General features: G+C 49.0%; 1 protein-coding gene across 10 annotated transcripts in view; it reads right to left on the minus strand.

Moving 5' to 3' along the window:
* NFATC2 (nuclear factor of activated T cells 2) overlaps positions 1–15,379 on the minus strand; it is a 143,513-nt gene that overhangs the window by 39,362 nt on the left and 88,772 nt on the right. For all 10 annotated transcript variants that reach the window (XM_039864636.1, XM_039864637.1, XM_039864630.1 and 7 more), the window contains exons 7-8: positions 1,494–1,549; positions 944–1,070 (exon numbers count right to left, since the gene is read on the minus strand). In XM_039864636.1, coding sequence (XP_039720570.1) covers positions 944–1,070; positions 1,494–1,549 — 183 coding nt within the window. The remainder of the gene's footprint in view (positions 1–943; positions 1,071–1,493; positions 1,550–15,379) is intronic.

The raw sequence follows: 15,379 nt of genomic DNA on the forward strand, positions 1-15,379 counted from the left end.
CAACGGCGAAATGCTCACAGAGGCCACGCAAACCTGTGGATACACTCCACTGGAGCCAAGCCCCCCAAGGCCAGGCTGCCAGGAATGTCCCCTCAAATTTCATGCTTCCAGTAGCCCAGAGGCTCCACGTGAAACTGTCACAGGACAGAAATTATACCCTGGGTGATATTCTCAAATGATAGGTTTCCAGTCCTGGAAAGGTGGCTGGTAGGCCTGTCTCAGCCTTGGGGACCTTGTGGCCTGTTTCTGCAGCCCCTATCCTAATCTGACACGTCAATAATATCACTAATATACTTATTATCTGAAACTCCTCTGTTAGGACATCAGCTCCATGAGGGCAGAACTTTTTATCTGTTTTGTTCACTACAATGTCTCCAAGCCAAGAACACAACCTGGCACTCAGATATCTTCAGGACAAATGAATGAATGAATGAAAAGTAGCACTTGTCACCCTTGTTGAGATTGTGGCACTTTGTGAGAATGAGACCTCCTAGTCAGGTTATCCAGCCAAGAACTCCACTTGGCCACAGGGTGACTGCCCCCGATGGGGTCGACTAAAGGCTCCATAGGTTTTAGGGCACATTTGTCTCCACTCCTGTCATGATCAAACCTAAGAGAGACAGGAGGCCGCAGCTTTGCAGTCTTCGGCTGAACAAGTCCACACGTGCCTCTCTCCTATCCCGCCCTCCCAAAGGAAAATATTAACAATAATAGCTAATATCATTGATATCAGTTTACCATCAGTTTACTGTGCTAAACGTTTTAGTGCATTTGACTTCTGCTCTTACAAGAAAGGTACCATTTGATAGATAAGGAAACTGAGGCTCAGAGAGGTCGAGTCAGCTGCCCAAGGCTGCCCAGCCGGTGGCAGACGTCGCGTGTCCTTGCCCACGTGCCCATGCTGCCTCTCCCACCACAGGGGCCTTCAGAGAGGACTCCTCACCTGGGTGGTAGGTAAAGTGCTGAGGCTGACTCCGTTTTCTCTTCCCGTTGATGACGTAGAAGTTCACTTTCACCGACGTGCGGATGTGCTTGTTCCGATACTCGGGGATCTCAACAAAAAGCATGTTCTGGAAGGAAGGAGTTGTCGTTAACTTCACTGCAATAACATCCTAACAATGTAATAATGTCCTACCCAAGGCCCCGAGCGCGCTGAGCCAGCCCCTCTAAAACGAGGCATGACACGTTTCATATGATACAAAATTCTATTTGAGGGGAACTCGACTTTTAGCCACAGCAAAGAAAGAATTGCTACTTACTCTGTCAAAGTCTATTAAGATGTCACCAGTACAAATCAGAGGGCCCGGTGCTTAATGAATATTTAGGTCATTCATCAATTCAATATCTACTGAGTAACTGTTGGGTCCAAAGCCCTGGGACTTTGATGAGGGAACAGAAAGGAAAAGAAGGTGCGAGCCGGGGGGGGGGGGGGGGGGGGGGGGCGGGGCTGGGAGGGAAGCAGGGCAGGATGTTCTCCGTGTCCAGGTGCTTACAGACTGGCTCTTGTCTTTATCCACCGTGGCCTCCATCTCCCAAATTTGCTGCCCATCTGGAAAAGTTTAAAAATGACAGATTTTGAAAGAACTATTCGAACCCACGACTTAAGACAAAAACCCACCAACTTATATTTATATGGGTTTACGTACTGTATCATTTCGGTAAGGTGTATATGTGTGTTTTGTGTTACATATGTATACATGCCCATATATATGATATACATGTATATTTCTTTTCACAAAGAGAACATGTGTTGACCACAGAAAACTTGGCGATGATAAAAAAAATAAGGAAAGAATTGCCCATCACTCCATCACCATTATTTTTTTCTCTATATTTGAATGTCTGTACATCATTCTTTCTTGAAAAATAAAAGTAGTATTGTTACACATTATACGCTCTATTCAATCAAAGACTTTCCAAAATGTCCTGCATACACCAAGACTGTCACAGGGGCCCAATTACAGATTGCTGGGCTGTCCCAGACAGGCTTTCTTGATTGTCTGAGAACACAGATGGCTCACATAGCCTGTCCTGAGAGTCTGACATGACATCCCAGCTTGTGAGTCACTGGCAAGGGTGGAAACGCAGGAGCCCGCCCTCCACCTTCAGTAAACAGCCAGCCTGGATCTCCCGCGGCTCATGGCAGCAATCCTTGAGAGATCTGCTTGGTGGTAAAACCCCCTGCCCTGGAGCAGAGCACCAGTTCCCCAGCTGGGGGCCAACAAGTTGGGCCAAATAAAACTCCGCATTTGCGAATAATAGATTTCTTTTGGTGACCACCTACATGGGCCACTGAGCAGTTTTCAGCTCAAACAAATAATTTCCACAAGTGTTTCCAGGGTGTTTTGTGGAACAGTGGCTCTGAAGATTATTAAATGGGTTTATGAGAACGGGAAACAAATCCTACAAGCTAATAAGCGTTTGGAAAATGCTGAGTCAAAGTCGGATGGGTTTCTTTACCGCAGGACTTCTCAGAGCCTTTAATCTGCTCACATGCAGCGTAACTAACTCTTCAAGGTGGGCTAGGGTATGAACCATGTCCCAACATTTGGCCAAAAAAACTCTCCCCCGCTTTAAAGATATTATAAGTTTCAGGTGTACAACATCATAATGTGACATATTTATACACCACAAAGGGATTACCCCCCCAAATCTAGTTACTATCCAGCACTATACAATTGACCCTCTCCCCCGCTTTTGTCCACCTCCTAACCCCCTTCCCCTTCCTAACCACTCATCTGTTCTCTGCATCTATGAGTTGTTCTTTGTTTTGCTTATTCATTTGGGGTTTTTTGTTTAGTTTAGTTTTGTTTTGTTTTAGATTCCACATATGAGTGAAATTATACAGTATTTACCTTTCCCCTTCTGACTTATTCCACTTAGCATTATACTCTCGAGGTCCATCCCGTTAGAAAGCCCAGTTATAAAGCACAGCTATTAGCATCTTCTATGATAGGTTAGTTTCGAACCCATAGAATCTTGGCTCTTCAGGTCCACCCCAAGAAATCTGGTTTCCATGTGTTATTCGAACTTACTAGTATAAAACATATTTCCCAAAGTAATAATAAAAAGCCCTGTGATAGCTACCAAAGCTGATGCAATCTAGCTGTTCTTAACAGCGAACAAGAGTGAGTCAGCTAGAGCCTCTGTAATGGCAGTCTGCAAGTCGTGGCCTTACAGTTCTATTAGGTGCAATTCCTGAAATGACTAAGGAAGCCATGGGTCTGTGTCAAAAGGGAGGAGAAAACGGAGGTTATTGCACTGACTTTCACTAGGGTGTGAGATCCCTGTGGAAGGGACTGAGTTATAGTCATCGCCATTCCCCCAACAAAGCGTAGGTGCCTAGTAAATGTCTCATGTCTGAGCAAACAAAAGTGCCAGCGGCTTCAAAGGCTGCGGATGGGGCCAAGAAAAAGCCAGAAGCTAACTTCAGCCACTGCTCAGGAGGAAGCAAGAAAAAATAGATGAATGGGCCTCACAGAATTCGGAGTTAAGTCATCAAGATGGTACTTTCCATGTGCAAAGCCCTGGACAGAGCTAGTTGGAGAAAAGGAGAAAATCTTTTTTTTTTTTTTGGTCAAAGACAGACAGGTCAGAGTTATCCACAGAGACACATGTCTCCTTCTCAGGTGGCAGTAAGAGCTGGGCACAAGTCCTCATCAAAAAGTGCATTCCTCATTCACCACTCAGAGGTAAGCTCTGTGTCAAAAGATCAGGTAAGAAATTAATGGAGAAAATGAACAGTGATGTGTACTTATCCAACATGTTACCTCTTCCCTAACCTCTCGTTGGCCGAACTGAATTCTGCCACCAATGGTGCCATAGTTCTTTCAGTCTGGCTCATTATCCTGCATGAGTTTGACCTGCTTTGAAAAGGAAGGACCATGTCAGAAGCCTCAACGTTGGGAGGAAAGGGAGAAGGACCCAGAAGAGTGGCTGGAAAGCACGAAGCTGGGTCCATAAGGCTCCCATCCCTAGCTCTCTGCCTTCACTCATGCCAGTAACGGGAGACGAAGCACACAGAACACGAAATGGCAGTGTGATGAAAAGGGGGTCACCACGAGCAGAGTTCTCAGGGTCTCGTCTCCTGGTCTAGGGACTCACGTGAAACGGGAAGAGGCCTTTCTCCTCATATTCCACCCTTTTCTCCATCTGTGTGGGCGTCCGGAAGTAAAAGGCCACCCAGGGACCATCATACAATCCTAGTGCACAGGTGCTTGAAATTAGCCAGCCCGGCAACAGCAGATGGGGAAACTGAGGCCCAGAGAAGAAAGGAGGATCGTCCAAAGTCATGCAGTGACCGTTATTAAATCACAGTCCTTAAGCAACAACTGACACTGTCCGATAACAATGTTTTCGAGGAGAGAAGGTCAGAGTTAAGATCACCAGCTCTTTGGAAGGCTGGAGTCCGGGCCTGCATGGGTAGGCTCTTTCTCGGGTCACATCCAGCCCACAGGTGTATGTACATCTTTTCAAGCCCTTCTCCGTTTCCCCTGTGCCTCCAGGCATTATCCAAGTTCCTACAGCGGCCCTGAAGACCCTGTATGACCCGATTCCTACCTCTGTCCAGCCTCTCCAAACATCACTCCTCCCAGTAAAAATAACAGCCATCGCCTATGAGCACTCACTGCATGTGAAGCATCATTCAAAGCATCTCTCAGGTATGAACTTGTCTGATCCACACAATGACCCTAGGCCAAAGGTCTGATCACCACCCCCATTTGACAGGTGAGGACACTCAGGCCCAGAGAGGGGTGGGCACTGGCCCAAGGACACACAGCTAGTGGGGTGGAGAAGCCAGATCCAAGCCCAGGCAGCCAGCGTTAGAGCCAGCCTTCGTCATCTCGCCCATATTACGCAGCTTCCGGTTCCTGCGCCCGTGCGGCAACTCTGCCGCGTTAATGAAGGGCGGTAGACAGGCATTGCAGGTCACTTGTCCCTCAAGTCTCAGCTGTGGTCTCCTGCTTTAGACCAAGCTTACCCCTCCTGTAGCACTCTGGGTACCTCCATCACCTTTCTCACCGTCTCCCCATTGTCTAGGACATCCTCAGTGCGCAGCCATTTGTCAACACAATCAGAATTAAAATCACTGCAATAAGTTATAGTCACAATCCAGGTGGGAGCTGGGGCAGGAGAGTGCTTCCTCAAAGAAAGCAGAGGTCCATTGGGTGGGAATGACCATGGTGTCCATCGATGGATGAATGGACCAACCAAATGTGGTCTATACGTACAATGGTGTGTTATTCGGCCTTAAAAGGGAAGGAAATTCTGACACATGTTACAACATGGATAGACCTTAAAGGCATTATGCTGAATGAAATAAGCCAGACACAAAAGGACAAATACCGTACGATCCCACTTATGTGAGGTACACAGTATAGACAAATTCATAGAGACAGAGAGTGGAATACAGGTTGGAAGAACTCGAGGGCGGCAGGAAGAGGGGGGTTATTGTTAAAATATTCTGAAAATAATGGCGATGATTACACAACACTGTGAATGTATTTTATGCCACTGAATTATATACATGCCAATGGTCAGAACAATCGACATTATGTGTATTTTACCACAATTTTTCATTAAAAAGCCAACTGGCCTCACCCCAGAGACCTGGCTTGCTTTGTGGCCTGTAGATGGGCACAGAAGTTTTGTAATTAGCTGCTGCCATTTCAAAATGAGATTTCACCTAAAAATATAAATTTTGCTCTTGAAGAAAAACAAATTCAGATGATCTGACTGTTCTGGGCAGCGACACAGAAATCTGAGCATGGCAGCCTCTTCAGACAGCGCCATGCTCCCCATTTCACCACGGCACCCCCACCCTGGCCCTCACATCTCTCATTTACTTTCCGTGCCCTGCCTCAGTGGGCCTTCAAAGAGACGGGTGTCACTTCTCATAACGCTCCAAGGAGAACTGGTCAGGTGTCTGCAGAATGCCCCTGGACCGGGATGTGCCTGATGCTTTTCTCACAATGGCAGGACAGCCAACCCAGTGTTACCCGGTCAGTGTCCCACCCTGCGGCACACCCCCTCCCAAACCAGGCCGTAGGCCCTTTGCTCCCAGGACGTGGCCTTCCCTTTTCTTCAGAGTCAGAGCCACATACCCAAGAGGCCTCGAAGAGGTGCCCTGAGCCACCAAGCAGCCCAGTCTCCTTAGAGGGCCTGGATGTGTCCACAGGGGCCTCCCAGCATGCACAGCTGAGGGACATCCCTGCACCCCTACACCACCACTCACTTAAAAACCCTCCCTCCCTCAGCCCCTCTCCTCTGGGCTCCAGGCAGAGCGAACGGGACCTGCCAGGCAGCACTTCCCGGGGACGCCCTCTGCAGTAAGGCGCTGGCACCACATCCCACAGCCCGGCTCCAGGATCCGGGGTCAGGTCAGAAGCTGTTGGGGTTAGAAGGAGACGCCCGCTTCCTCTGGGTTCTCTGGCCCACGTGCTGTCACCCCAAGCCTTCTCAGGCATGTTCTGCGGCCAGAACTGACTTCCCCTCTTAATCACCAAAACACTCAACAGTTTATTCTTGTGTACCCCAAATTCTGGCACAGACAGGTCTGGCTTCAAATCCCTGTTTTGCCCGCCCCCCCCCCGTTAGCTGCGAGTTTTCGGATGGGATATCTCACCTCTTGTCTTCCTTATTTAAAATAGGGGGTCAATCATAGCACCTATACCTCCTGGGGTTCATTCCAGGACCACAGATACCTGGTCGAGAATAAATGTTCTGCGCACATTGGTGAACACTGTTATTACGGCTAGTGGCAACCGATTATTTATTGTCTTCTTTATCTACTTTTGCCTAAAGTATTGGAATAAAATATTGGAATAAAACCACAAGCATTTGTTAATCAGAAAATAAGACACGGTTTTGTAATTGTAAACAATTCTGCCTGCAGGCGTGGGCTGGAGGGAATTTATAAAAAGAGCGTTATAGAGACAGGTGGCATGTGCCTGATTTTCTTTCCTTTCAAAAAAGGGTCTTGTCACTATTATCTCAGTGGGGGAGGGTAAAGGGAGAGAGGAGGGAGGGAGAGAGGGAGCAGTGAAAGAGAGAGGGGAGGGGGAAGGAGAGAGAGGGAGGGAGAGAGATCGATCCCAGGAATGAGAAATTAAAACCTAAGTCCTGAGCCAAGGCCAGCGAGGGCCCCATCATCTTCCTTTTGCATCTTTTGGGCATAAGAGCCCAAAAAGCAGCTTCACACGTCCAGCCTGGCTGCGCCTCTCATCAGGGGTCTGCGCGCGGTTCTGAACAAACAAGTCCCCAATGGGAAGTGAAAGCTGACATCGTGGTCCTCAGTTTTATGTAGCATGTGAAAGACACATTCAAGGGGACTGGTCTCTAAGGAGAGTGTGCGGTTTGCAAAATGCCTCAAGGCCGCCTTCCTGGGCTCCTCCCCCAGCCCGCCACAAGGCCTGGGCTTCCACCAACGGGACATACTGGTCCCGTCCTCTGAACTGAGATCCCAGGAGGCAAAGGAATTCACAGTACATGCTGGCAGGGCTCCCTCGGCCCGTCGTCACTTAGTCGAAGTTCCAGTCCTGTTGTCACCATTTACCAGCTGTGTGGCCTTTGAGTAGTAGCTTAACCTCTCTGTGCCTCGGTTTCCTCATAGGCAAAATAATAATTTACTGACTTCAAAGAGTTTGGCAAGAATTCAAATAGAGATTATACATAAAACGCTTGGCAAAACACTCAGCCCATGGTAAGTGCTGTTCTCATTATTATTATTTTAGAATTTGGTGTGTCATCTGGGTCCAACTCTAGGGAGAAAGAATTGGCTGGCCATCTAACCCAAGTACTCTGGTGGGTATGACAGTCTCTCGGTTCATTTCACTGCATTACAATCTCCCACAGCAAATGAATAAAATGGCCGTAGAAAGTATTCTCTGACGGGGGCAGGTTGGATTAATTACGGGCCATCCACACTTGGTATAGAGTTATCAGGTATATTAGGTATAGGAATACCTGGCAGCCCTTAGAATAAGGAAGATGTGTTCCGACCTAGAAGCTTGTCCCTGTTATATTTAAAAGCAGGCTTTTCAAGTGCGGCAGACCAGCACGTGCAGCACGATACAACTTGGTGAGTCTCTAAATATGTCTGCTGACAGCTAGGGAAGCTCCGCCCCAAGCTGCTCATTTGGCTACAGCCCCACAGCTGAGGCTGGATGGATAAAGTGAGACCCCCACGTCCTCCTTCACGTGACTCGAGAAACATGGAAGACTTGTGGGCAATTTCCGTTTGTGTGTGTTTTTCTAATGTTTTTGAAAATAAAGCTTTTCTCTTATGAAAATAGCATATTGCAATTGTCTGTTGACTTGCCCGCCTCCCAGGAGCCCTCTGGGGCCACAATCTTAGATGGAGGCCGGGCAAGGGCCACCAGCACTGATTAAGTTCCCGCTGCATGGCAGGCCCTATGCAGGCTGTTGGGGCCGCGATACTGGCCACACGGGCCTTCTCTACCCCTCCAACGACCAGGCTTCTGGACATCGCTAAAACCAGTTCCTTCCCTTCCTTCAGGTCCAGCTCAGGGAGGTCCTCCCTGGCCTGTCCCTCATTCTCTGTCACTTTTTGCTTCTACCTTCCACTCTAGGACATTTTATCTGCCTGCTGCTTTTCCGTCTCTCTCCCCTGCGAGGCTGTGAACTTCTCTGTGTTATCCCCGGCACTCTGTGTCTGGCACATCATAGGGGCTCACTAAACACCGGTAGGCTAAATGAACAAACGGACCTCAAGATTCCCCAGTGCTCGGCCCATAGCCAGAGCTCAGGAAATGTCGGACTATAGGCCTCTCCAGCAAAAAGACCCCACAAAGAGAATTTGCTGAGCGTTGATCGAGGAATCCTTCGGGGAACAGACTGATGAAGAAGCAGCCTGGAATACAGGTGCGAACAAGGAATCAAACACCACCAGAGCGACTCGGTGTGAGTTCAACCCACCTCCCATCCCACGCCCAGGTCTGGGCCTCTGAGCAGTCCTGCCCAGAACAGAAGAGGCCCAAGAAAAATCAAGAGAGCTTCTACTGCTCTGGGCGGAGATGAAATAAAGGTCTTCGGTCTCTGGAGCAGATGTTCGGGCAAACTTCCCCCATCCTAAATTAACAAGGCCCAGCCAGAAAGGCCCTTCCAAGTCTTACTCAGAGGGGAAGAGAAAAGAGCCAACTTCTTTGGGCAAAGAGGTTGAGTCTAGAGAAGTCTTAGCAAGACTCAGCAAGAAAAAAAAAGAAAAAAGAAAAACAAAAAAAAATGGGGTGGCAGGGGACGTGCCAGGCTCGACTGGCACTGTAGCCTTTGTTCTAACTTGGCTGCTGTCCCCAGAGAAAAGCACGTTTGCAAACCAATGGCCCCTGCACTTCCCCCGGCTTAATGGTTTCCCTCTGCAGACAGCTCTTGAGTCCCACGTCGTCGCAGCAAAATGTCAGGAAGCAGAAGGGGCTGGAGTCTTAGCTGTTGGCCTCCACGAGCCATGGGCTGGTCAGTGCTCGCAGGGGGCAGGAGCGAGCAAAACAGATCCGTCCTCGCTCGGGCCGCCAGCATGCCACCGGGCTCCGGGCAACGGGAAGGAGACCAAAACGTCAGTTTGGGTTAGGAAACCCTGCATGATGCATCCCAGCCCTGGCTCTGCTTTTAAAAATTAGCTAAATGAAGACGGCTGAAGTCATTTCAGTCTGTGCTTTGTGACTGCTAACGAGCGGAAAAACGTGTACTCCCCAGATGCACGCGGTGAACGGGCAGATGGGGGATGAGGAGTGTCCCCCTAGTTTAGGATTTCACCCACCCGAAGGGCTCAGCTGCCCACGTGTGTTTTGTGGAGAGGTTCAGGACCCCCGGCACCTCGCCCCGCTCCTCCTGCCCCCCGCTTCCTCAGTGGGCTCGTCCCCACTGCCCCACTTGGACGTCCTCAGGGGCTACTCGCTCACCTCCCAGCTTCCACATGTCTCCCCGCCCTCCCCAAAGACCCTTCTTCATCCAGATTGCCAGAACAATCTTTAAAATATAAATTAGATCACGGTCATTCTTCCACTTAAAAGCTTCCATCGGCTACTCAAGCTTTTTAAATAAAATCCAAGCTCCTTGCCTGCAGGTCCCAGCATGATCTGATACCCTCCCGAGTGACCTCTCCAGGGTGGGCTGGTGTCACCCTTGTTCTCACACTGGGCCAGCCACTTGGGCCTGCGTTCAGTTCCTCAAATGCCCCAAGCTCATCCCCACACCAGGGCCGTAGCACTGGGCAGTTCCTTCTGCCTGCGACACTGTTCCTACTGTCCACACAGCTCCTTCTTTCTCACTTTTAAGATGCTGCTCACCACCACCTCCTCGGGGAAGCCCCCCCTGACCACTCTCTACAGAGTTGCCAGACTTAACTAATAAAAATACAGGATATCCGGTTAAATTTGAGTTTTAGAAAACAATGCATACATCTTCACTACAGGGATATCCGAAACTCCGTGCCATTGCATAGGACATACTCATCCTAAAGAAATTCATCGTTCGTCTGAGATTCGAATTTCGCTGAGCGTCCTATATTGTCCCCTCACCTCCAGGCCCTTTGCTCTTCTGCCCATGACCTGGTTTCACTGTCTTCACAGCACCTTCCCCATCTCAAAGTGACCTGCTTATCAACCAGGTTGAGAGTCTTCACCTCCTGAGAGCAGGGACCTCATCTTTCACGTGTCCCCGGTGTAGGTATCCAGCGGCTACCTGGGGAGTGAGGATGGCAGCCCTGGCACCGAGTGAGCGGAGCGAGCATCACTTGGTCACATTGCACGGGGGCCGGATGTCAGCTCATCTTTCATCCCGCCCAAGGTATCGCCCACGCCCGCTTAGGACAGCCAGTCGCTCTGTGAAGCGGGGAGCGGGGCTTCTGGACCTAGGTCTCCACCGACGAGCTCTGTCCCTCAAGGAAGTCTGTTGGCCTCACTGCGTGAGTCGGCTCCTCCCTGACCCCGTTTGTAAAATGGGGGCGGAAAGCGATACCAGGAGCACGATGGCTTGGGGTGAGACGAGGGGTGACGCGTAACGGTGCCGGAAAGGACCCTTCTCCCTGAGAAGAAGCCAACACAACCCTGCCTTCCTGACACCGCGCTACGTAAACTGAGCTCCCCGGGGGGAGCATGGAAAATCAGCTGACATTTTTCGAGCACCTACTATGTGCTGGACGCTTTTAGATCCTTGATCTTCTTTTATTGCTATAACACGATGGAGAACACGCGTCTCAAAGCACATAACAGGAGGCCGATACAGGCTTTAAGCCAAGTCTGCAGGATGATCCCAAATGCAGCCTGCTTATAACTTAAATATACACAATCTTTACTTAAAAGAGTATGCAACCAAAAATATATTAAAAAATAATAGAAAGGAGTGTTTCAGTTAATAAAAGATATCATGATTTTCTTGGGGGAAGGGGGGGACGCCAGCCTGCTAATTGCAAATTACACAATGGCCTATTGGCACCAAGAAAAATTTCTGAGGGAGGAAATTCTAGGACCCAAGTAAATTAGAAAACTTATTTCTATGTGTCCTCTTTCAGAGGCATCCAAACGGAATGAACTGCAGGATTCTTTCACTTGAAAGTCTGTTCCTGCATGCAAGGGGACTAAAGTTTGGGCAAATAGTCAGCTCTCTGAAAATGAGACCATTTTCTTTGTCCCCAGTGAGGCTTCAGAGTGGCGATCTGGCCTCCGTCTTTGGAGGAAAGCTTTGTGTCCCAGCCAACTGTGCAAAAGTGGTGGGCTTCAGCCCAGGGGGCTGATGACACTGTGGACGTGAGTCACCAAGGGCAAAGGTCTGCAGAGTCTTAGTCATGCCTTGGCCCAGCCTGGGTCTGACCTTTCCCAGAGGGAAGAGTAATCTAGAAGGACTCCCATCCCAAGTCTATTGTTCCAGAAAACACCACACCAAGGAAAACTGAACCCACGGGGACAAACAGGTGGAAAAAGGGGGTGCCTCCTCTGAGATTGTTCCAATATTTCCCAGATACTAATTCATGGAAAAATACTAAATTTAGCAAAAAAAAAAAATTATTTTAAGCAAATACATTTCTATTTATTAAATGAAGCTCAAAATACAACCTTTGGGAACCTCCAAGTAATAAAATGACTCATATTAGGATACGATGACTCAGTGCGAAAGAGGGGATTCCACCACCCACGCCTCTAAAAAATCAATTTGCCCTCTCAACAGGTGATGGGAGCCTCTGCCATCAGACTGTTCCAAGAAAATTGTCCAACAAAACAAAACACAAATTTTCTTCAAACAATTTAAGTTTCAAAGTTGAGTAATTTGATGCAGGCCAGTTTCCAACCTACACCCCCGCAGGACAGACAGCAGGGAGCTGCTTGGCTGGGGCCGGGGGCCTGAATTAAGACAGATTTACCAGCTGAAAAATTCCAAAACCCTGTGTCATGTGGAGGAAGCTTCCAAAACATTGGATCCCACCCAGGCTTGGGGAGTCGCTCAAAGCCATGGCAACCCTGTTTCCGCTGCCACATCACTTTTATTTTTGTGTCTTTAGATTTTTTCCTGTTTTGCAATGTTTTGCTGGGACCCCCCAACTCTGCCCGGGGCCTGGGTGACCAGGGGCCAGGGTGACTAGCTGAAGTCAGGAACAGTCTGGGCTTCCCAGCATGAACTTCGTCTGAAAGGTTACACATTTTTCAAATTTCAGAGAATATATAAAGCTTTTCAGCCATCGCTGAGAATGGTAAATAGGAAACACCCCGATCATCCTGTTTGGTTTCTCTTTATCCCCTTGGACATGACTAGAGAGATTATTCAGGGGGTCGATGATAAATGTTGCTTCGGAGTCCAGCTCTGTCACCTGCCATGGGCTGACCTGGGGCCCATGACTTGACCTCTACGAGCCTCGGTTACCACATCTATAAAACGGGGGTGATGCCGCCCGCCTCTCAGAGCCAGTGTGACATTTAAAGGAGACGACACTTTCATTCAGCAATATGTGTGAGCACCTACTATGTGCCAGGGACGGTTCTAGGTGCCGCAGATACGGTAGCAAACGCCGAGTCCCCGCCCTTAAGGAACTAAGAGTCCAGCATGGGAGACCAGATCATAAACGAGTACACGAATCGGCAAGATTTTTTCAGTAGTGCTAAGTGCCACAGAGAAAACACAGTAGGACAATGTGACAGGAGCCGACCTGGTGGTGGGGGAAGATGACAAACTCCGGAGCGAATGGTCAAGTTGGGGCTGAGACTTGAAGGAACAGGAGGGCATAGCGTCACGAAGAAATGCTGGAAGGGAATTCTCAGAAGAAAGAGCAAACGCAGAGTCCCTGAGACACCAGTGAGCGTGGGGTGTTTGAGGACGGAATGAATGGGGCCGGTGCGGCCACAGCCAAGAGCAAAGGCGAGAGAGTTGAACCGGCTGAAAGTAGAGAGATGGGGGCGCGGGGTGGAGGGGGGTGCGGATCATACAGGCTCTTGGAAGTCGTGAACATAATTCAAAATAGTAACGAAAATAATATCACGATCATTATTATTCCTGCTGCTATAAATAAGAGGCCATTTTTCCAAAACATCGAGCTTTTTCTAACTTAAGAAACGCCATGCTGCCCCCCCCTCCGCCCTGTTTTTTCACCGTTCTCCAATTTGTCATCCTGCTGGAGTGGAAACCACCAATTCCATTTCGGTCGACGGCTATAAAAAGAACGTTGGAGCGGGTGGTGCCGATGACCCAACGTGGGGGCTAAGATTAGCCCAGGAGGCTGTCACCTTTCCTTGATGTGAGAACCAGCTGGGGTTCCCCTTTCCTTGGAAAACTTCAGCTGTTCCACTCCACCCCGCCCCACAGCGCCCTTGCCGGCCAAGCTGTCCATGGAGACGGGAACGGGGATGCGTTTTGGAAAAAAGAAGTTAAGCAACAGGGATTCCCCGTGCAGAAGGAGGCCCTGGGCTGGGAAGCGAGATTTTTGGGGTCAAAAGAGCAAGACCAGCTTCCTGCAGAGGCGAAGCCACCTGCCTGTCTGTCAGAGCCATGGGGAGCCAGGCATCCCACTAGAAAGCCCGTCTCTTCTCTGGGGGTTCAGAGGCATCTCTGAGGCCCCCACTTTTCTGCTGGCATCAACCCAGGAACCACAGTCACCTCGGATTCTGTAGTTAGACGTGAAAGGGTTCGAACCGCATCCTCTCGACCCAATGACCCTGTGAAGAATTCAGGGCTCTTTGTCACCACAAAATGGTTCAAGTTGGTGGCTCAGAGCAGCTGAAAGGTCTTCAGCCAGTTAACCTGATTCTAAGCTTTTTCAGAGTAGAACAGCTAACAGTCAAGGGTGCAGACGCCCGAGCCAGGCTGCCTGGGGTCAAACTCAGCACTGCCATTTACTAGCTGTGTGATCTTGGCTAAGTTACTTAATCTCTCTATGCTCAGTTTCTCATCAGGAAACTGGGGGAAAGTAGCTCTCTTGTAGGGCTGTCACGAAGAATCAGATTAGTTAATATGTATGAAGTGCGTAGGGCAAGGCCTGGCACATAGTTTATTATTAAACCTATTACTGTTTTCAAAGTCTCTTGGTTCCATGAGATAAACTCTAACTCCTCTCTGTCCTACCACAGACTAAATGTAATAATAACAGACGCTGACATTTAATGAGCATCTATAATGCGCCAAGCTCTATGCAAAGAGCCTAATCTGTATGATGTCATTTAATCGTCTCACCTCTTGAGAGAAGTAAATCATCTCTATTTTCACGAAAGAGGAAATATTGGCTCAGAGAGGTAAAGAGACTTACCCAGGATGACACAGCTGCTAAATGCAGATCATGGATTCGAACCCAGGCCATCTGACTTCAGAGCTTGTACCTGTGACCGCCATAGCACGCAGCCCTGCACAGCTTGCCCTGCCCAGGCCAGCCCCCGGGGCAGTGTGTGTAAAATAAACCACGTACATGGCCTAAGCTATGATAACGCTGGAGAGACCATAAAAACAATAACAGACATTCAGTGAACACTCCCTCTGCACCAAGTCCATGCCACTCATTTATGCATTTAACTCCAGGACGAAAGGATTGTTACCAACTCATTTTACAGAGATGGAAGTTGAGACCTAGGGAGGTAGAACTACAGGACAATGCTGGATATGATCTCAAGTAAGTGCCCTGACTTCTCCAAGCTTAGCCATCTGCCTCCCACGGATGCCGGGTTAGTGGAGACAATAGGCAGAGAGTGGCAGGCGAAGGGCCCGCCCACAGGTGGATTCGACCATAGGGAGCTGTTATTACTGCTCTTTCATTAACACGTAACTTTGCAAAGTTCAAACAGGCTCTGAGCTTTCCTTCCGGTAAGATGTAAACTGTGAAATTTCTTCCAAAACCAAGAGAAGGCTAGAGAGTAAATGCCATTCATTCATTCATTGTCCCTTCATTCAA

This window comes from Pteropus medius, unplaced genomic scaffold (genome assembly GCF_902729225.1).
Source record: "Pteropus medius unplaced genomic scaffold, Ma_sr-lr_union100, whole genome shotgun sequence".
NCBI classification, from domain to species: domain Eukaryota; kingdom Metazoa; phylum Chordata; class Mammalia; order Chiroptera; family Pteropodidae; genus Pteropus; species Pteropus medius.